The 22,882-nt window shown below is 37.6% G+C and overlaps 2 protein-coding genes across 2 annotated transcripts in view; both read left to right on the top strand.

The window, feature by feature from the left end:
• Positions 1–22,882, top strand: part of TC2N (tandem C2 domains, nuclear) — a 47,372-nt gene that overhangs the window by 19,229 nt on the left and 5,261 nt on the right. Inside the window, exons 4-10 of the mRNA XM_030319800.2 lie at positions 3,987–4,154; positions 6,329–6,420; positions 7,625–7,700; positions 8,466–8,566; positions 8,948–9,064; positions 12,971–13,162; positions 20,570–20,684. Of these exons, the coding sequence (XP_030175660.1) occupies positions 3,987–4,154; positions 6,329–6,420; positions 7,625–7,700; positions 8,466–8,566; positions 8,948–9,064; positions 12,971–13,162; positions 20,570–20,684 (861 nt within the window). The remainder of the gene's footprint in view (positions 1–3,986; positions 4,155–6,328; positions 6,421–7,624; positions 7,701–8,465; positions 8,567–8,947; positions 9,065–12,970; positions 13,163–20,569; positions 20,685–22,882) is intronic.
• On the top strand, positions 11,708–12,698 carry LOC115516792 (40S ribosomal protein S3a-like). Its single transcript, XM_030319805.1, is given in 3 exon segments — positions 11,708–12,214; positions 12,216–12,587; positions 12,590–12,698. Coding segments are annotated over 3 exon segments (924 nt in total). The 5' UTR covers positions 11,708–11,722; the 3' UTR covers positions 12,650–12,698.

Below are 22,882 nucleotides of genomic sequence, written 5' to 3'. Positions count from 1 at the left end.
GTTGACAAGGAAATTTTGAGAAGAAGACAGGACAGAGCACTGTCAGTAATGACTAAAATTATGTTTCAAGTATTCGAAATGTGTTTTGTTTCATTTCTTACTTACTGATGTGTCTGATGACAGCCATAGGTTACTGCTTTGTAACCCAGAGATCCCATCGTTCACATCTTACTGCGCTTGCTCTATCTCATATCTACCTATCCATTAAAAGAATGTGTTTTGAATAAATATTGAAATTTTAAATAGAGCTTTTGAGAGGTGTAAAGTAAATGTCTCTTTGAATTTAGTTTTATATTTATAGCACTGTGGTTCTGTAAATTGAGAAACATTCCTTTTGAGCTTTAAAAATAATATCACTGTATACTGTTTGAGAGGAAAATTGGAATTCTGTAAAGGAAAAATGAAATCAGAATATTCTTTTTTAGGTATAGCCCATAAAGGTAGTGAGTCATTCATTTTTGGTACTACTACTCCTGACAGCATATTCTTGTTACCATAAACAGACTTGTAGCAGTGTTTGTGTGCTGAATGATTTAAGGGTTAGCTTATAAGGTGCACAGGCTCCTTAACAAAGCTCTCTGGCATCAGAACCCCCTCTTGGCGCCCCTCTGCCTATGTATTATGCTTGGATTGCACACATAGCTATTTGAACTGGGGTGAGGATAAGATCTCACCTCATAACCCCATATTTTATTTTTCTTTTCTGAACTCAGTGTGAAGCCACCTGTTTTATTGTTTAGCTCAATTCAGAAAATATTGGTTTATACTGTGGGTTCTATTTTAAATGGGACAGAAAGAATGAAAAGATGGCAATAATTTAAACTCTTAAAAACTTTATGCCTCTGTGTTATTTCCAGTGTGATTCTTAACTTTGAAAGGAACTTGATCTATTGTTTTACCCTTTTTAAATTGTGAAATATGCACATGTAGAAAAAAGGAACAACAGAAATATGTAACTCAGTGATTTACTCCAATGCAGGACACGTGTATGGTCACCACTCGAGTAAACAAATACGCACTGGCAGCAACCCAGATATAGTCTTTTGTTTATGATAGGTCCTTTCATTCAGCATTATTTTTTTAAAATTTTTTTTTTCAACGTTTATTTATTTTTGGGACAGAGAGAGACAGAGCATGAACGGGGGAGGGGCAGAGAGAGAGGGAGACACAGAATCGGAAACAGGCTCCAGGCTCTGAGCCAACAGCCCAGAGCCCGACGCGGGGCTCGAACTCACGGACCGCGAGATCGTGACCTGGCTGAAGTCGGACGCTTAACCGACTGCGCCACCCAGGCGCCCCTCATTCAGCATTATTTTTGTGAGCTTCACTCAAATTGTTGTCAGTAGCTTCAGTTTTAGTATCTGTACAGAAAATACATTTATTTTCATTTATTATAAATGGCGTGGTATAGTGTTTCTGCATAGCATACAAAAGGTCTTTTTATGTAGTCTATATAGACTACTGTTCATTTTACTGTTAATGGGCATTTGAGTTTTTTCCAGTTTTTGGCCATGACGGATAATAATGCCTCTGAGCGTTATTGTACTCGTCTGTTGGTGCACATGTGCGGGCATTTCAGTGGTGTGTATGTCCCCAAATGGCACTGCCATTTCATAGGGCATACGTCTCCCTCAGTCTTGGTGGAAATTGCCAAACTGTTTTCCATAGTGATTGCCTCCGTTTATATTCCCTCCGGCAGGAGTGCGATCTTGTCAACGCTTGCTTTTATCAGGCTTTTTAGTTGTAACCCATGCTGGTGAGTTTGTAGTGGAATCTCACTGGAGTTTTCATTTGCGTGTCTACCCCATGACTAATGAAATCGAGCACTCACTCATGGTTTTGGCTATTTGGATGGCTTCTGAAGTGCCTGCTTGAGGCTTGCAGCCAATTTCTGTTTGGGCTTGCCTTTTTCTTATTGATTTGTGGGAGTTCCTTATACATTCTGGATATAAGCCCTTTGTTGGTTATATGTGTTGCACATAACTTTTCCCACTCTATGGGTGACCATTTCACTCTCTTCAATGGTCTCAAAAAATGGAAAATTTCAATTTTTAATGTAGTCCAGTTTATTAAAAAATGTTTTTTAGGGGCGCCTGGGTGGCGCAGTCGGTTAAGCGTCCGACTTCAGCCAGGTCACGATCTCGCGGTCCGTGAGTTCGAGCCCCGCGTCAGGCTCTGGGCGGATGGCTCGGAGCCTGGAGCCTGTTTCTGATTCTGTGTCTCCCTCTCTCTCTGCCCCTCCCCCGTTCATGCTCTGTCTCTCTCTGTCCCAAAAATAAATAAAAACGTTGAAAAAAAAATTTAAAAAAAAAATGTTTTTTATAATAATGCTGTGTTGCATTTAAGAAGTTCTTGCCTGCCCTAAGGCTGTGTAAACTTTCTTATAAATTGACTGAAATGTAGATGTTTTATTGGTTTGCCTTTAGCATTTAATTTAGATCCGCAATCCACATGCAATTAATATTTTATGAATTTTTTTAGTTGGGATAAGGTTGTTTTTTTCTTCTGTATCAATATCCAATTGTGTTAGCACCTTTTAGTGAAAAGACTGTTGTTTTTGCATTCTTATCCAGTGCTGCATTGATTGTAAATCTAATGTCCATAAAAAAGTGTCTCTTTCTGGTCCTCTGTTCTGTTCAGTCTTATTTTATTGTGTGCCAGTGTTCTGTTCTTAAAACTCAGTAGCACAGATCTTTCCATCTTGTTTTACTTCTTAAAGTGGATTTCGTTTTTTTGTTTGTTTTTGTTTGGTTATCCTAGGCCCTTTGTGTTTCCATGTAAATATTTTCTAATAATCTTTTTGTTGATTTCTAACTTTATTATATCGTGGTTAGAGAGCACACTCTGTGATTGTTGCCCTTCCAAAGAATTGCTCTGCATATCTCAGCATGTGGTCAGTTTTTATAAATGTTTTGTGTCTTCATCAAAAAACGATCTTCTTTTTACTTGAAAGATGTTCTTTATGCAAGTAGAAAAATAAAAGGAAACTCAGGGATGCCTGGATGGCTCAGCTGATCGAGTGTCCAACTTAGGCTCAGCTCATGATTTCACGGTTCGTGGGTTCGAGCCCCGCGTCAGGCTCTGTGCTGACAGCTGGGAGCCTGGAGCCTGCTTTGGATTCTGTGTTTCCCTCTCTCTCTGCCCCTCCCCCACTCACGCTCTGTCTCTCAAAAATCAACAAACCGTAAAAAAAAAAAAAAAAGAAAAGAAAAGAAAAGGGAAACTCAGATTAAAAAAATACAGGAAGGGGCGCCTGGGTGGCGCAGTCGGTTAAGCGTCCGACTTCAGCCAGGTCACGATCTCGCGGTCCGTGAGTTCGAGCCCCGCGTCGGGCTCTGGGCTGATGGCTCAGAGCCTGGAGCCTGTTTCCGATTCTGTGTCTCCCTCTCTCTCTGCCCCTCCCCTGTTCATGCTCTGTCTCTCTCTGTCCCGAAAATAAATAAATGTTGAAAAAAAAAAAAATTAAAAAAAAAAAAAAAAATACAGGATTGTGTATAGGGCAAAGAGAAATGCCGCAGCACAAGAGAGAAATTACCAGACTGTCTTGAGAGCAGGTTTCATGGCAGGATGCTCCATGCAGAGCACAGTAAATAAACATGTGCGGATTTCTATTTTATATCTCAAGCACATGTGATTTAGTGTTACTTGAGGAAATTTTTTTTCTTCCTCTTGCATTGGGTACGCCAGCTGTTAGTTAATAACTTCAAGAAAAGGGTAAAACTGGGGGCGCCTGGGTGGCGCAGTCGGTTAAGCGTCCGACTTCAGCCAGGTCACGATCTCGCGGTCTGGGAGTTCGAGCCCCGCGTCGGGCTCTGGGCTGATGGCTCGGAGCCTGGAGCCTGTTTCCGATTCTGTGTCTCCCTCTCTCTCTGCCCCTCCCCCGTTCATGCTCTGTCTCTCTCTGTCCCAAAAATAAATAAAAACGTTGAAAAAAAATTAAAAAAAAAAAAAGAAAAGGGTAAAACTGTAGAAACACTTACTTTCAGGATCTGCCAGAGCATCTTTTGGAGATCGAAAGGTAGAACTTTCCAGTTCATCCCAGCACGGAGCCAGCTACGATGTATACAACCCATGCTATAGGTATCAGCACATTTCACCTGATTTGATCCGGCGCCTTCCTCCACGTTCAGAAGCAGCGAGACTATATGGATCAGGTATGAAAATTTTTTGTGTTTTTTCTTTTCGTGTTCCTCTTTAACAAATGTAGAAATCAAATAAAGTCTAAGACCCTGGAAGAGATGATTCTCATGATGAAGAACAAAAAATAAGATAGAGAAAAGCAAGGCTTCAGAAGTGATATGAAAAACATTATGGCTTCTCTGTGGTATTCTATCTGATGTAAAAATTGAAAGATTAATGAATTATGTGTATTGAGAGTTCCAAGTTTCATTTTCTTTGTCCTTTTCTGAAAAGTTTCATTTTCAGATTATTTCTGTATTTTATACATCATCTGCCTATTCAGAAGTTCTACAACAGGTATTTATTAGCTTTTTCTTTCCTGCTCTGTTCAGTGAAAATGATAAATTTACAAACTCATGATGAGATGACAAATGTAAAGAAAGAAAGTAGAAAATGCCCAAATAAGGAGTGCCTGGGTGGCTCAGCCGGTTAAGCATCTGACTTCGGCTCAGGTCATGATCTCATGGTTTGTGAGTTCGAGTCCCACGTCGGTCTTTGTGCTGACAGCTCAGAGCCTGGAGCCTGCTTCAGATTCTGTGTCTCCCTCTCTCTGCCCCTCTCCTGCTCACTCACTCTCTCTCAAAAATAAATAAATGTTAAAAAATTAAAAAAAAACAAAGTGCCTAAATGATTATAGAATTTTCTCAGTTTAATATTTGAGGACTGTATCAATTTTAGACTGGTATAAATGTACATATATGATTCATAAAATCCTGTTTTTCAAGATTTTAATGTTATATATAGCTACCTCAACAACTGAATTCAGGGTGAGGTACTGAAAACAAAGCAGAAGTATTTATTTAGATACTTACTTCAGCAATGTGTTAGAATACACAATATACAGAGTTCCATTCTTTAAGAATCTCCTAATTTAGGAGAGAAGCTAGAAATATAGACTAGAAATATAGGAGCACATGGAATTCAGTATTTTTTTTTAATGTAATAAGTACTCATTAAATAGTTGAATTGCATTTAGCACAGAGGACCTACGTTCTCTTATATCATTCCTATGGGATATAGAATTGAGTAATGAAGCAAAAAGAATGAATATTTCCTGCTTGATAGTTGATGTGGATGTGAAAATGTATTGTTTGATTTATATTGGTTTCTGTTTGGAACAAAAGTAAAATAATTGTAAAAAGTTTTAAATTTTATTAGAAGAGGTTTTTGTTTGTTTGTTTTTGTTTTTGTTTTTTTTGTTTTTATTTATTTATTTATTTATTTATTTATTTTTATATATATGAAATTTATTGACAAATTGGTTTCCATACAACACCCAGTGCTCATCCCAAAAGGTGCCCTCCTCAATACCTATCACCCACCCTCCCCTCCCTCCCACCCCCCATCAACCCTCAGTTTGTTCTCAGTTTTCAACAGTCTCTTATGCTTTGGCTCTCTCCCACTCTAACCTCTTTTTTTTTTTTTTTCCTTCCCCTCCCCCATGGGTTCCTGCTAAGTTTCTCAGGATCCACATAAGAGTGAAACCATATGGTATCTGTCTTTCTCTGTATGGCTTATTTCACTTAGCATTACACTCTCCAGTTCCATCCACGTTGCTACAAAAGGCCATATTTCATTTTTTCTCATTGCCACGTAGTATTCCATTGTGTATATATACCACAATTTCTTTATCCATTCATCAGTTGATGGACATTTAGGCTCTTTCCATAATTTGGCTATTGTTGAGAGTGCTGCTATGAACATTGGGGTACAAGTGCCCCTATGCATCAGTACTCCTGTATCCCTTGGATAAATTCCTAGCAGTGCTATTGCTGGTAGAAGAGGTTTTTTGTTTTTTTTCTCATGTTTATTTTGAGAGAGAGAGCGAGAGCGGGTGTGTGCACGCACGTGGGGGAGGGGCAGAGAGAGAGGGAGAGAGAGAATCCCAGCAGGCTCTGTGCTGTCAGTGCAGAGCCCAACTTGGGGCTCCATCTCAGGAACTATGAGATTGTGACCTGAGCCAAAATCAAGAATCAGATGCCTAACCGACTGAGCCACCCAGGTGCCCCGAGAAGACTATTATCTCTTAAATTGATTGCATTAATATTCATGATAGATAGAACTAAACAGAGATTTAGTTCATGGTGAATAAGTAAAATTCCAATGTTTCTTCTTTAATGTAAAGACATTTTTCCATGTCCATTCGTAGTTTGTGATTTAAGGACCAACAAACTTCCCAGTTCCCCTGGGCTAAGCAAGTCTATGTTTGATCTTACAAGTTCATCCCAGCGGTTCATCCAGGTGAATTACTTATATAAATGTATACGATAATTTATGTTCAAGCTAAAATCTCAGAAATGTGTGAATTACATTAGAAACAACATGTATAAATCTTTTGTAGATAAATCTATGGTAATATCTGAAGAGTTAACACTTGGCATTTCCCATGTATATTATTTCAGGAAGCTCTCAGCTGAATAGTAAAAGGCAGTAGTTTTTTTGTTTTTTTTATTTTCTTTTTAACGAATCTTACGTCTCTTGGTGTACACTCAGGCAGTCTTGAAGGCAGTTGGAATTTAAAATAGTCTGGTTCAAAGTGCTTATTGATTTAACCTTCCTTGTTGATCGTAACTACCTAGTAAATAAAAAATACTATTTCTATTCAGACATAGGGCCTAATTAACATTAACACAGCATCCTCCTATTTTTTAAATGGAATAACTTTTCGATGTTTAAAAAAGTTTCTTCTAAAAATATAAGTAAATTGTAATCATTAAAAATTGGAAGATAGAGTTAAGCAAAGTGAAAAGACAAATCACCTATATTCCTGTAACCGAGAATAAAAGCGCTATGAAAATATTGTTGCATATACTTGCGGGCTTTTTTTCCATGTAAATGTATATGCATACATTTTATTCAAATGGAAGTGTATTCTAAATAATCCTTAGCATCCTCAGTGGAGTTAATATTTTACAGAATTAATTCTTCATAGCATCAACTTTTTAATGTGTATCAGAATTGGTTGGAGAACTCGTTAAAATACAGATTGGCAGGCCTCACCCCCAGAGCTTTTGAGTAGCCCTGCACTGGGGCCGGAGTTTGTATTGCTAACAAATTCCTGGATGATGTTGATGTTGGTGGTTCAGAGGGACTGTGCTTTCATAACCACTACTTTGCAAGTTTTTAAGTAACAGGGCACTTCCAGATATATTCTTATTTTTACTTGTACTTTCAAGTATGAACGTAAACGGTGATCTCTTCCTCCTTATTGTAAAACCAAACCCCAGACAGCAAAGGCTTTCCCCATGTATGATCTAGTAAGCTCTTTAAGACTTTCCTGTTAACACACACACAAAGCTTTTCTTCCTCTCTCCTATCTGACCAGTGACACTGTTGATGGTTAGCATGCAGTTTGATGCTGGGGGTGTGGGGAAGTTGGGGCATAAGTTTCAGATCCTTGAACTTTGCTGTGTGATATCTGACTAGAGACCAATTTTATCTGTAGAGACATGATTCCCTGTCCAGTGTGCCTAGCAGCTCTTCTTCCAGGAAGAACTCCCAGGGGAGTAACAGAAGCCTGGGTAAGGAGTAAAGTACCTTCTTTTTATATTCTGAGGGGAATGAATTCTACCGAGTCGTAATTTGAACATATATTTGGTAAAGTAAAAAAGGACAACTCTAGATGGTTATATCCATGTTACCGGCATATGAATACTCAGATTAGATGGCCCACTTCTTGTGTTCGGGCATGAATGCATCTTTAAAAAAGGCATAGCAGTTGCACACCTCTTGTTTGTTTGATATAAAGTATACTAGTGAAGGAACTTCCGGCAGCATATAGGATTAAAGCCATATCATTGTTTTGTGGGAAAGTTTATCTTAGTTTTAACTTAAATCTCTCACGCTATACTTGGGTTAAGTTCTTAAGCCAGGTACTTTTTACAGCAGGCCTTCCCCTGCTATAAAACGTTGATGTGTCATTTTTGTCTTATTAAAGTGGCAACTTAAAAGAGTAATTTTGCCATTTTTCAGTTGTACTCTTAAAATTGGATTGTATCGGGGTGCCTGGGTGGCTCAGTCGGTTGAGCACCCGACTTCAGCTCAGGTCATGATCTCATAGTCCGTGAGTTTGAGCCCTGTGTCGGGCTCTGTGCTGATAGCTCGGAGCCTGGAGCTTACTTCGGATTCTGTGTCTCCCTCTCTGTCTGCCCTTCCCCTGCTCATGCTCTGCCTCTCTCTGTCTCAATAATAAATAAAAACATTAAAAAAATTGGATTGTATCAAAGCATGATTGGATTAGAAGGATTGCATAACATTTCAAATGCCCCTGTCCTTTTACAATTCAGATACAATTACTCTGTCAGGAGATGAAAGAGATTTTGGGAGATTGAATGTGAAAGTGTTTTATAATTCTTCAGTAGAGCAGATCTGGATCACAGTTTTACAGGTGAGTTAACTTAGTTAATACCAACTTTGCTTACAAAACTGAATATTTTCACTATAAGCATCTACTGTTTCTCTCTCTGGGGAATGGGACAATACTTTCTTTGGAATTTAGGATTCTGTAACATTTTGCATAAAACTGTATTTAATAAAGACTAAAGAAAATAAATCTGTAGGTATGATGGAATTATGGTTTTAACCTCAAGAAGGAGATTGATATGATGTCTAGAACATTAAATGTCAAATTATTTCAATGTAGATGAAATGAGAGCTCAGTAGATTAGTTTACTTTTATAGTTTGTATTTAAGTCATTAACTCAAGAAATACATCAAATATTTGTATTGTCAGAGTCCTTTATAAAATCTGTACTTTTAATTTTTTTAGTGCAAAGATTTAAGTTGGCCTTCTAGTTGTGGAGACACTCCTACTATTTCTATAAAAGGAATACTAACATTGCCCAAACCAGTGCATTTCAAATCTTCAGCAAAGGAAGGCTCTAATGTAAGTGGCTGTTTTTGTTTGAATTTCTTTTTATGGGTTTTTTTTCCATATTTGTCACTATAAACCACTTAAAGAATTGGAATAAGAAAGTGTTTTTTGGGGGGAAATTGCAAATTATATACCTCTTGCTTTTTAAAGACAATTTTGAGCCTTAAAAATATTTGATACTTCAGTGCCCAATATTAAGATGTATTTAAAAAGAAAATCTTTCTTTTTTTTTTAAGTTTATTTAATTTGAGAGAGAGTGAGAGAGTGAGCTGGAGAGGGGGAGAGAGAGAGAGAGAGAGAGAGAGAGAGAGAGAGAGAGAGAATCCCACGCTGCTCCACACTGCCAGCGCAGAGCCAGATGTGGGACTTGAATTCCCAAACCGCATGATCATGACCTGAGCTGAAATCTAGAGTTGGATGCTTAACTGACTGAGCCACCCAGGCACCCCTAAAAAGAAAATCTTAATCACTAAAGTATGTACAAGATAAACAATATCTAAGAAGACTGTTTTTCTTGTATGAAAGGAAAATGAATGTCTGTATTTTTATCGTCCCTCCTCCTACCCCGCTTTGGCTTTGTGAAATAATTGCTTGATTGCAATAAATTTCTTTTAAATACTTCCAGCTATTATAACTGGAAGACTTATCCTGACTTTGGTTTTATAGATTTCAGATTTCACATTAGTTTAAAGACATCTTCATTTTTGTCTCCTGATACATGTTGAGAGGTTAGTGTTTTTCCATGCAAATGAACGGTGTTTTCTGTAAGTACATATAATTTAAAAATAAGGTTTCTCAAATGACTAATACCATGAAAAAATTTACTCTCACTAGTAATTATAGAAATATGAATTTAAATTGCATATTGCTTTCTCTCTTTTTTTCTTTGCTTATTAAAATGAAGAAAAAAATTCATAAATACTCTAGAATATAGAACTTTCTGGAAATTATTTTGACAAAACACATCGAAACCTTGAAATATTTATGTGCTTTTGCATAGTAATTCTACTTGGAATGTGTTCCATGGAAGGAGTTTAAAAGGCAACTAAAAAATGTGTAAAGTATTCTTGGCAGTTTTGTTCATAGGGGAAAAGTTGGAAACTATCTACATGTCTTAATAGGGAATTGGTTGAGAAAATTCATGGTATATATACCATGTGTATTAGTTTCCTCTGGTTGCTGTAACAAAGTACCACAAACTGGATGGCTTAGAGCAACGGAATTTTCTCTCCCACAGTTTTAGAGTAAGTCTGAAATCAAGATGTCATTAGTGTTGGTTCTTTTCTTCAGCAGTGAGGGAAAATCTGTTCCATGCCACTCTCCAAGCCCCCGGTAATGGTTAGCAGTCTGAGTCATTCCTTGACTTTGTTTCATGCTTCCATCTTCCCATGGCATTTTCCTTCTGTCACTGTGTCTTCATGTGGCCGCCTTCTTACGAGGACTCTAGTCCTAGTAGATTGGCAGTCCACCTACTCCTGGATGACCTCACCTTAACGTCACTAGCTACATCTTCAAAGACCCTATTTCCAAATAAGGTCACATTCTGAGTTACTGGGGGTTAGAACTTCAGCATATTTTTTGGAGGCCAAATTTAAACCATAACACTGTGTGATAGAATACTGGGCAGCTGTAGAAAATTTTTAGGTAGAATTTTTAAGGACATGGAAAAATGCTCTTAAGTAAAAAGACAGTAATCAAAGTTGGTTTATATGTATTAGTATCTCACACTGAAAATATGCCTTTTAGAAAGTCTAGATGGAAATAAATTTTAATTGGTTATGATGCTGACACTCAAAATGAATCCTTCCTGAATTAAACAATTTCACTTTCTGATTTTCAAATGAAACTGTGAGTTAACTTAGGAAAAGTTAGGAAAAATTGTTCTTATATTAAAGTTGGCATGGGATCTTACTTTTAAGATTTATTACTATTTATCAACTTGTTTACCTCTATTATAGCAAAATGTGAAGCCAGCCAACACACTTATTACTTCATGTGTAATCTCATTGCATCTCAATTTAAAAATTAAACATTTTATGTATACTATATTGTTGGTGTGGTCCTGTGGTTGAGACTCTGAGAGAAAAAGATAGCTCTGGTGGTTGGGAGGCTCTCAGAAACAATTTTGATTATACAGACATAAGCAATTACAATAAAAGTGAAAATTTGGGCACCGTATCTAAGATACTGATTTTAGTTACCCAGATCAGATATCTTGTCTTTTCAAAAGGAAAAAAAACAAAACAAAACTCCTTTTCAAACGAAAGCAGTAAAGATGGGAAGAAGAAAGTGTATAGCGAAAATCAGTCTAGTGTCAAGAAGATGTTAGAATAACAAAATATTAAAAGTAACAAAAAGAACATTTGGGAAAATATTCTGAGCATGAAAAACACTGACTTGCTGCCTGGACTGGATGCTAATGAGAGAAGATAGGACTTTTTAAGGAGATTGATTTTCAGATTGGAGAGAGTGGAGCAAACATCACTAAAAGAGAAATCAAATCCCAAGGTAGGTGGGAAGAACATTAGAAAAAGAATAGAAATAATTTAGGTCTCTTAATGTGAATGGATAGATTTGGGGTACTTCCTGAGAGAGCACATGTGAGATTCTTGAACCACTTACTGTTGAAAAATTGCGGTGGATAGCAGGAATGAGGCCCCAGAACCAAAGATGGAAAACAAACCCAGTTTTCAAAAAGGAGAAAAGCTATATTCTGCTAAAGTTGGTGTTGATATTGACCTGAATCCCTTAGTAATTAAAAGGATAATTTGTGACTTCCGCCCTTTTGGCTCCCTGAGCAGCGCCATCGCGGTAGGCAAGAACAAGTGTCTTATGGAAGGTGGCAAAAAGGGAGCCAAGAAGAAAGTGGTTGATCCATTTTCAAAGAAAGATTGGTATGATGTAAAAGCACCAGCAATGTTTAATATAAGAAATATTGGAAAAACACTAGTCATGAGAACTCAAGGAAGCAAAATCACATCTGATGGCCTTAAGGGTCCTGTGTTTGAAGTGAGCCTTGCTGATCTGCAGAATGATGAAGTTCCATTTAGGAAATTCAAGCTAATTACTGAAGATGTTCAGGGAAAAAACTGCCTGACTAATTTCCATGGCAGGGATCTTACCTGGGACAAAATGTGCTCCATGGTCAAAAAATGGCAGACCGATGATTGAAGCTCACGTTGATGTCAAGACTACCAAAGGGTATTTGCTTCGTCTCTTTTGTGTCAGTTTTACTAAAAAACACAACAATCAGATTCGGAAGACCTCTTATGCTCAGTACCAACAGGCCTGCCAAATTCGGAAAAAGATGATGGAAATCATGACCCAGGAGTTGCAGACAAGTGACTTGAAACAAGTGGTCAATAAATTGATTCCAGACAGCATCAGAAAAGACATAGAGAAGGCTTGTCAGCCTATTTATCCACTCCCTGATGTCTTTGTTAGAAAAGTAAAAATGCTGAAGAAGCCCAAGCTTGAATTGGGAAAGCTCACGGAGCTTCATGGTGAAGGTTCTGGAAAAGCTACTGGGGATGCTAAAGTTGTGCTAAAGTTGAACAAGCTGATGGATATGAACCACCAGTCCAAGAATCTGTTTAAAATTCAGACATTTAATGGTGACAAATAAAAAATCTTATTTGGGATGTTTTAGATAGATAGATAGATAGATAGATAGATAGATAGATAGATAGATAATTTGTGACATTAAGAAAGGCAGTATCCAGGATAAATTCTGGAAAAACAACTCATGGTCATTGTCATCTTAATTTACACTGAAAGATATTTTTTTGTTGTAAAAAATTAGATCTTCCTTTCCTAGATTACAAAATGTTATTTTCATTTCTTTGGTATTGCCATATCATCTCTTTTTCAGTCCTTTTATTTATATATTTTATATTATTTTCCTGCATTTTTTTTTAGAGTATTGAATTTATGGAAACTTTTGTATTTGCTATTAAACTCCAAAGTCTACAAACCGTAAGGCTTGTATTTAAGATTCAAACCCAGACACCCAGGAAGAAAACCATTGGAGAATGCTCACTGTCACTCAGAGCTCTTAGCACACAGGAGATGGATTACTCTTTGGATATAACGCCACCTTCAAAAATTTCTGTAAGTGATAGTAGTATCACTATAAAAGTGTTTTATACTTTAAGAATTATTTTGTGGATGACCTTCTGTTGGAGTATAACTTGAACACTCTAGAATATATTAGAGGATTGGGAAGGCTCTCAAGAAGCAATAATAATAGTAATAATAATGATGTCATTGTTTAATAAGGCTTTTTACATAAGTGATAAAAGGTTAACAGAGACCCTTTGCTTTCTCCATTGAAAAATAACCTTAAGGTTACCTTCTCCTAGGACATTTTTATTAATGTTTCATATTTTATACTTCAGGAAAATAATCCTGAAGTTAGGAGTCATTTTATTGAGTTTTTAAAAATTTCTTTTATAGCTGATAATTTAGGAAGAGCAAGAAAGAAAGTTGGGAATCATAAATTCCAAATTCAAACAAGATTGCCTTAAAAAAAAAAATTCTGTTGGGGCATCTGGGTGGCTCAGTTGGTTAAGCATCTGACTCTTGATCTCAACTCGGGTCTTGATCTCAGGTCATGAGTTTGAGCCCAGCACTGGACTCCAGGCTGGGTGTGAAGCCTACTTTAAAAAAAAAAAAAAAAAAAGAGTGCCTTAAAAGAGATTAGGAAAGTGATTTTAATCATGAGCAAGCTCAATATCTATCCATAAATTGGGTAGAATGGAGGTTCTTAACAGCTGGTTTGTCTGTTTTTGTAAAGAACTTGATTATCTGTAGTGCTGATTGATTTTTGAGACCTGATAATTTGTTTCTCTCAACTAGCCAGCTGAACACTATCTTAAAATTGTTTAGAAATCCCTAATAATTTACTTATATAGTTTCTATGTCAGGATAACAGTTATAGAAATTTTTTAATCTTTAAATCTTTATAAGCTTTTATAAGGCCAAACCTGTATGTAATTTTAAATTTATATAGGATTTATATTTTACCTGCCTTCAAAAATATTTAATGTGACTTAAAGTGGTTCTTATCCTGGCTACACATTAAATCAGAGTTTGGTGGGGGGTGGAGAGGGTGGGGGGAGATGGGAGGTGGGAGGCCAGAATCATCTATAGTTTTTTTTTTTTCTATAATTTATTTATTTTTTATAATTTACATCCAAGTTAGCATAGAGTGCAACAGTGTGTTCATGAGTAGATTCCTTAATCCCTCTTACCCATTTAGCCCATCCCCCCTCCCATAACCCCTCTAGCAACCCTCTGTTTGTTCTCTGTATTTAAGAGTCTCTTATGTTTTGTCCCCCTCCCTGTGTTTATGTTATTTTTGCTTCCCTATGTTCATCTGTTTTATATCTTAAAGTCCTCATATGAGTGAAGTCATATGATATTTGTCTTTCTCTGAATAATTTCGCGTAGCATAATACCCTCTAGTTCCATCCACATAGTTGCAAAGGGAAAGACTTCATTCTTCTTGATTGCCGAGTAATACTCCATTGTATTTGTATCCCACATCTTCCTTATCCATTCATCCATCGATGGACATTTAGACTCTTTTCATACTTTGGCTATTGTTGATGGTGCTGCTATAAACATCGGGGTGCGTGTGTCCCTTCAAAACACATACCTGTATCTCTTGGATAAATACCTAGTAGTGCAATTGCTGGGTCATAGGGTAGTTCTATTTTTAATTTTTTGAGGAACCTCCATACTGTTTTCTAGAGTGGCTGCACCAGTTTGCATTCCCACCAGCAGTGCAAAAGAGATCCTCTTTCTCCGCATCCTTGCCAGCATCTGTTGTTGCCTGAGTTGTTAATGTTAGCCATTCTGACAGGTGTGAGGTAGTATCTCGTTGTGGTTTTGATTTGTATTTCCCTGATGATGAGTGATGTTGAGCGTTTTTTCATGTGTCGGTTGGCCATCTGGATGTCTTCTATGGAGAAGTGTCTATTCATGTCTTTTGCCCATTTCTTCACTGGATTATTTTTTTTGGGGGGGCGGTGTTGAGTTTGGTGAGTTCTGTATAAATTTTGGATACTAACTCTTTATCTGATAACGTCATTTGCAAGTATCTTCTCCCATTCTGTCAGTTGCCTTTTAATTTTGCTTATTGTTTCCTTCACTGTGCAGAAGCTTTTTATTTTGATGAAGAAGCATCTGTAGTTTTTAGAAGCTTCCCAGGTGATTCTACTCTGCACTCTGGCTTGAGAACCAGTGAATTAGAAGGGAATTAAAGTAAGATTAAAAAATAAAAAAGGATTTCTATAACTGATCAAGAAGTGAAATTTTTAGATAGTTCTTTCTTATCTATTATTTTCTGTCTCCATCTCCAATGTGTTCTCTGTACGGTATTTATTACAACTTAGAATTCAGTTACTTGGTTTAAACAAAACAAAGCTCAAGCTTCCATCCGTTTTCTTTATGTTTTACTGTGTTCTTAGCAAGGGCCTAATTATATTCTTGGCATTGACCATTGGTACGTAGGTAGGAATGAAAGAATAAATGATTAAACGGAAGCATGCTATATTAGATTATTTTTATATTCTGTTTAAATGTAGGAAATTTGCTTTGTAACTGTGACAAGGAGTTTGTCACTTGCATCTTTGAAACTAGGTTTGGTAGACCTTAAGCTGCAACCATAGTTTACAGAAGGCACAAAATATATTATTCAAATGGATAATTCATTTACTAAAACTTTATTATTTTTTTTTTTAATTTTTTTTTTTCAACGTTTATTTATTTTGGGACAGAGAGAGACAGAGCATGAATGCGGGAGGGGCAGAGAGAGAGGGAGACACAGAATCGGAAACAGGCTCCAGGCTCTGAGCCATCAGCCCAGAGCCTGACGCGGGGCTCGAACTCCCGGACCGCGAGATCGTGACCTGGCTGAAGTCGGACGCTTAACCGACTGCGCCACCCAGGTGCCCCTACTAAAACTTTAAAGACGAGTAGAGTATATCAGAAGATAACTCAGCAAAGGTATTTTCTGGAGAATTGAGTTGTTATAATCTTATCTGCCTTGGAGAATCTGAATGAATGATTTTGGCTAAGTTTCTACCAAATTACTTCATGTTTTAGAGGTCTTGCAACAATTGTGTATCTGTTGTGTGTTAGGTCCTAGGGGTACAAAAAGATTGATGGCCTGAAAGAAGAACTTAGGGGCTATATTGGACCAGTGGGTTTATATTAGTGTGAATGTTTCAGATTATTGGCCAATGCAAAAATAGTATGCTTTGTTTCCTGTGTCGAGGAGGAAAATTGATATTCTAGTTGACAGAGCCGGACTTTCACACCCATCCTCCACGGTGACAATTATGCCACCACACACAGCAGAACTTTCATGTAGAGCTAACGTCTTAGTAGAGAGTTCTTGACCCTGACAAATAGTAACATAAGTATTTATTTGAGAACCCAAGTCTCTGTGTTGAATAATGCGGAAAAGATGAGATTTTTATTTACAGAGCCTTACATACAACTGATGTGGTGTTAGGTGATTTAATGCTCACACTCAAATCTATGAGCTTTCTGCTCTCGGTATCCCTACTGAGGGCACCGACACACGAAAGCACTTGCATGATTTCCTCCAGCCAGTAGTTGGCGAGCCAGGATTCGAACAGAAGCATTGATTCCAGGACCAGCTCTACCATATGTCATTTCCCCCCAAGAAGATATTCTCAGAGATCACCAGATCATGGTTTTCTCTAACTATGCTTTTCACTTTCAACAACGATTCAAGGAAGGCTTGGCAAGTTTTCTTTTCTTTAAAAAAGGATCCTTGTTGCAGGATTAGAGATCACGTATCTTCCATAGTTTTGTGCCCATTAAAAATGCACTTTATACGTGCTAATTGATTGGAATTTTATTTTATTTTATTATTTTTTAAAAGTTTATTTATTTTGGGAGAGAGAGAGCATGCACAGTGTGCACGAGCTGGGGAGAGGCACAGAGAGAGAGCGACAGAGAATCCTAAGCAAGTCCTGTGCTGTCAGCTCAGGGCCTGACGCCACCCTCAGTCCCACAAACTGAGATCACGACCTGAGCCGAAGTCAAGAGTTGGACACTTAACTGACTGAGCCACCCAGGTGCCCTGATTGGAATTTTAATTTTTTGGTTATAGGGACATTGAAAACCACTTTGAATAGTTTTTTACGATCTGAATTAATATCCTGGAACATAATAAATAAGTTGAATTCAGAAATGACACTGGCAAATTAGAAATAGCAAACCTTTGCCAAGCGCTGCTTTGTTTTGTGAGAGTGAGCTCTACAAGTGTGTAACACTAAGGGAAGTTTTGCCACCTTTAGGTGTTTTCATAAGTGTTGTTACATTGTGGACACACAACCATAATAACAAAAAAATTTTACCCATAGTTTCCTTGGTGTTTTGTAAATAATAAATAGCTGTTGTTGTTTTTTTAATGTTTATTTATTTATTTTGAGAGAGCACCAGCAGGGGAGGGGCAGCGAGAGAGGGAGAGGGAGAGTCCCGAGCAGGCTCTGCACTGTCAGCACAGAGTCTGACATGGGGCTCCATCTTACAGTTGGAAGATCACGACCTGGGCCAAACTCCGGAGTCGTGCTCTCAACCGACCGAGCCACCGACCACCCCAAGTAACTGTATTTAATCTATTTTTTTAAATGCCAAGAACAGCAGCGTTTTTTTAAATAAGAGAGGGCTCCGTTTTATATATGGCTGCCAAAAAAGATTTTTTAATCCATTCTTAAACTCTGATTACAAAAGCAAAAATAGTACTTTCACTTTTTTATTAGAATTCAGCATTTGTTGCCAAAATAGATAAGTTTGATCATCATTTTAGACTTTTCAAGGGGGAGTCTAACCTTGACAGTTGAGTTTAAACTTTAAAGTGGTTCACTTTTCACTGCCTCGCTCTCGATTTATGTCATGACCAATTTAATTTTAAAATTTTTGGGGCGCCTGGGTGGCGCAGTCGGTTAAGCGTCCGACTTCAGCCAGGTCACGATCTCGCGGTCCGTGAGTTCGAGCCCCGCGTCAGGCTCCGGGCTGATGGCTCGGAGTCTGGAGCCTGTTTCCGATTCTGTGTCTCCCTCTCACTCTGCCCCTCCCCTGTTCATGCTCTGTCTCTCTCTGTCCCAAAAATAAACATTGAAAAAAAAAATTTTTATTTACTTATTTATTTATTAAATATAATTTATTGTCAAATTGGTTCCATACCACACCCAGTGCTCATCCCAACAGGTACCCTCCTCAATGCCCATCACCCACTTTCCCCTCTCCCCCACCCCCAGAAACCCTCTTATTTTTTTTTTTATATATATGAAATTTATTGACAAATTGGTTTCCATACAACACCCAGTGCTCATCCCAAAAGGTGCCCTCCTCAATACCCATCACCCACCCTCCCCTCCCTCCCACCCCCCATCAACCCTCAGTTTGTTCTCAGTTTTTAACAGTCTCTTATGCTTTGGCTCTCTCCCACTCTAACCTCTTTTTTTTTTTTTCCCCCTTCCCCTCCCCCATGGGTTCCTGTTAAGTTTCTCAGGATCCACATAAGAGTGAAACCATATGGTATCTGTCTTTCTCTGTATGGCTTATTTCACTTAGCATTACACTCTCCAGTTCCATCCACGTTGCTACAAAAGGCCATATTTCATTTTTTCTCATTGCCACATAGTATTCCATTGTGTATATATACCACAATTTCTTTATCCATTCATCAGTTGATGGACATTTAGGCTCTTTCCATAATTTGGCTATTGTTGAGAGTGCTGCTATGAACATTGGGGTACAAGTGCCAAACATGAATAGACACTTCTCTAAAGAAGACATCCAGATGGCCAACAGGCACGTGAAAAGATGTTCAGCGTCGCTCCTTATCAGGGAAATACAAATCAGAAACCCTCTTAAATCCAGGTATAATTGGCATACAGTGTTACATTAGCTTCAGGTATACACCATAATGAGTCAGTGATTCTGTACATTACTCTGTGTTTACCACAGTAAGTGTAGTTACCATCTGTCACATGTAGTGCTATTATAGTATTCCTGACTATATTCCCTATGCTATACTTTTCATCTCCATGACTTCTTTATTTTATAACTGGAAGTTTGTACCTCTTAATCCCGTTTATCTACTTCACCCATGCCCTCACTCACCTCCCTCCTGGCAACCACCAGTTGGTTCTCTGTATGTGAGAGTCTGTTTGTTTGTTTTGTTTTTTCGGTTCCACATATGAGTATCATCATATGATATTTGTCTGTATCTTATTTCACTAAGCATGATACCCTCTGGGTCCATCCACATTGTAGCACATGGCAAGATCTCATTCTTTTTTATGGCTGAGTAATATTCCACTGTGTGTGTGTGTGTGTGTGTGTGTGTGTGTGTGTGTGTAGACACACGTACAGATCTTTTTAATCCTGGCATGAGCAATTTTAAAATGCCGAATCCTGTTTTGAAGGAAACGCCCATGATTCAGTCAATGGCAGATACATGGAAAGGTTCTTTTTCAGTGAGTTATGTGCTGATGGTTGGGGAATACTCGGTAATTATCAAATACAAATCTCTTCATCAAGTGTCATTCAGCCATTCTGTAGCTTTGTTGGAATCCATACTCACAAAGATTTTTGTGCCTGTCTGTGCTGGGCCCAAGGGAGGTCTGTTAACCTGATGTTCTTTCTTCTCAACATGTGAACAGTAGTATTTTTCTGTTTGGATGACTTTATGTTTCTCTCCTTGATTTTTTACTCCAAGCACCTTGAAATCCACATAAGTAGGCTGGCTTGTGTTCCATCTCACGGATTACTAACTTTCTTCTTTAGTCAGTGCTACAGAAGAGCACATTTTAACTTTTCCCCCTCTGAGTCTCCTTCATTTCATTGTTTGCCTCAGGTTTTCTTTGACCTTTTCCTTATTATTTACTGCCTCCGTCTCTTTCATTAGCTTCCTTTTTGCCAACTTTTCTTGGCTGGCTCTCATTCAGCATAGTAATTCAGCTCTTAACCTACACATTTATTCCTTGTAGTAATCCTTTGTCTTCAAATCTTCTAATCTGGGTAGCATCTACTGCTGTGTCTATAGTCAGAAAAAATAATGGTGGTTCTTATATATGAAGCTTTTCATTATAGTTTATGTATTCTTAAAAACAATTCAAATGACTAAGTGTTTTGAAAGTGGCCTTTTTTGGTGTTTATTTCATGGACATTTTCTTTACAAAAACTGCTGAAGAATTTCATCTGTTTTCAGTTTGAAATATCTTTTGACCTCCCTGGTTTTGAAGGATCAAGTATGTAGGTTTAACTTGGCTTTTCAGAATCCATGAAAGTGAGTACCTCGTATTTACAGAATCCATGCATTTATCCTAACCATATTTTCTACCATAATTTTGTGTGTCAATAAAAAGCATCGCTTTCAAAACTTAAAATTGTACCTCTTTGCTTTTGAATTTTTGAAATATCTCCAAAACTTTATTCTTAATTATCAAATGGTACTTTTTTGATACCTAGGTTTGCCATGCAGAACTTGAATTGGGGACTTGTTTTCAAGCAGTAAATAGCAGAATTCAGTTACAGATTCTCGAGGCACAATACCTTCCAAGCTGTTCATCACCTCTCACTTTGAGTAAGTATATCTGTGGTTCAAAGTGAAATCTTCAGAAAATATTAGTCAAAGCTAGTTTTTCCTATATTTCTTAACAATGGAAATTAAAATCATACTTTTGTTATTTAACTTAAATACTTACCTTTTAATTTAAAATTACTTTATTGGATTTCAGATTTTAGCCATGTGTCTACTCTACTCCATAGTCTCTTAGATTTTTATCCATTTGATGCTATTCCTTATTTGGGTCATTAGTTTATATAGGTTGAGTGTCCAGAGGACTGTCAGATATATTTCACCAGCCTAGATAATTTATCTTTTCTCTAGGTCTATGCCCATTGTTGAGTATTCTGCTAACTAGAAACTTAATTCAAAAAACCCCCAGAAAATATCACACATAAACCTTGAAACACTTTTCCTTCCCTGTGCCTTTGGGCACCAGAAGGGGCTCTGATGTTTTGGTTGCGTAGGCCTGGTATATATGGCTGTTCCTAGAGCTGGAGGTGTGAAGTCAGTCCTCCCTAAGGGCTAAGAGTGGGGTAAGAGTGCTCCTTCATTCGGCTACAAGAAGAGAAGATCCCTGCAGGTGGGCAAAAAGCAGTGGATGTCTGAAAATAAACGCACGCGACCATTCAGCTCAGGAAGTTAGGAAAAAAACAGCAAATACAAAGGAAAGTAGAGGTAAGGAATTAAAGGTAAAGCCAAAGTTGATAGATACGGAGACAACAGCAAAAGACATAATCAATAAAGCCAAAAACTTTTTCTTCGAAAAGGTCAGTAAAATAGACAAACCTACAGTAAATTGGATCGAGCAAAAAATAAAGAAAACAGGCACAAGGAAGAAGATAACATTTCAAATTTGAAGGTGGTTCAATAATAAATAAGACAACCCCATTTATAACTATATCAATTCATTTGAACATCTCTGTAAAATAATTGATTTTTGGAGAAGAAAATTGTTGAAATTCACTGCAAAAGAGGGAGAGCATCTGAATGAAATGATAACCATGTGTAGGTAGTTAAAGAATTTCCTCTAATAAAAGCACCAGGCCAAGATGATTTTACTGGTGGATTCCACCAAACTTTCAGGGAACATTTAATTCCTATTTTATATAAGCTGTTCCAAAGCATGAGAAACGATGGAAAAAGTAACTTTATGAGGTTAGCATATTCTCGATATCAAAACAGAAAGGATAGTGCACACAAAAAATAGCTATAGACTGTTACCACTTATGTAGATAGATGGAAAAATCATAAAATAAAAATAAGCAAATAAAATCTAACGTGGTATTAAAAGAATAAATTACCAGGGCTACATAGGGTTAATATTCTAGGAAATAAGGACATCAGTAGAAATCCACAGATGGAATTTATTTATGACATTAATAGGGTCTTTCTTTGATCAAAACCGCTGTCAGGATTATCATAATCTCCATGTTGGAAATCTGATGGTCCGTCTAGGTCCTCACTTGGCAGCTCCCTTTTTTCTGGAAGTTCCCTCCTCACTCTCTTGCTGCCCTGGCCACCTCAGCTGTATCCCATGACTACTCAAACTAGTCGGACTGCCCTCTCTGCCTGAGCTGTAGGGACCACGTGTCAGTGAGACGGGGGAGACGGGGGAGTATGCTTAGGGGAAAAGTTATATAAACCTGAATTTTACCCAGTGCAGTTCCCATCTGTAAAAGCTGACTCTCCTCCAATTTCTGCCTGCTTTTGGTCAATCTTTAATGGCTTGTGCACTTGTTTTTTATATTTTTTCCCCCAGAATTTATAATTTTAATCTATGGGAAGGTTAGTTTCTACAACTATTCTGCCATTACTGGAAGCTGTCTATCTCCATTTATTTAAACAGTAAATTTTCTCTAGTGGGTGTGTGTTTAACCTCAGGAGTCTCGAGCAAAGAATTTTATCTGTGTACAACCGTGAACTAAATTCCTCCAGCTGTCCAAAGAGTTGGCCCCTCTCTTTTGTATAATACTTTTCAGTGTGTGCTGCCCTATTGCTGACTGTCATGTATGCCTCCAGTTTCCAGTCTTTAAATGGCATTCAGGTTAGAGAAAGATTAGATTCATTGGAGGTTGCTGTAGTTTTTTGTAAAGCGTGATGAGAACTATAAAGTTTACTAGAGATGTTTTCCGTTATGCCAAGAGCTCGTCAGATCTTTTTTTTTTTTTTCGTCAGATCTTGAGAAGCGGCTTATCTGTATTTTCACACCAAAT

Source organism: Lynx canadensis, chromosome B3 (genome assembly GCF_007474595.2).
Source record: "Lynx canadensis isolate LIC74 chromosome B3, mLynCan4.pri.v2, whole genome shotgun sequence".
Taxonomy (NCBI): Eukaryota; Metazoa; Chordata; class Mammalia; order Carnivora; family Felidae; genus Lynx; species Lynx canadensis.
The sequence above is the reverse complement of the archived record's forward strand: the minus strand, read 5'-3'. Positions and strand labels throughout refer to the sequence as shown.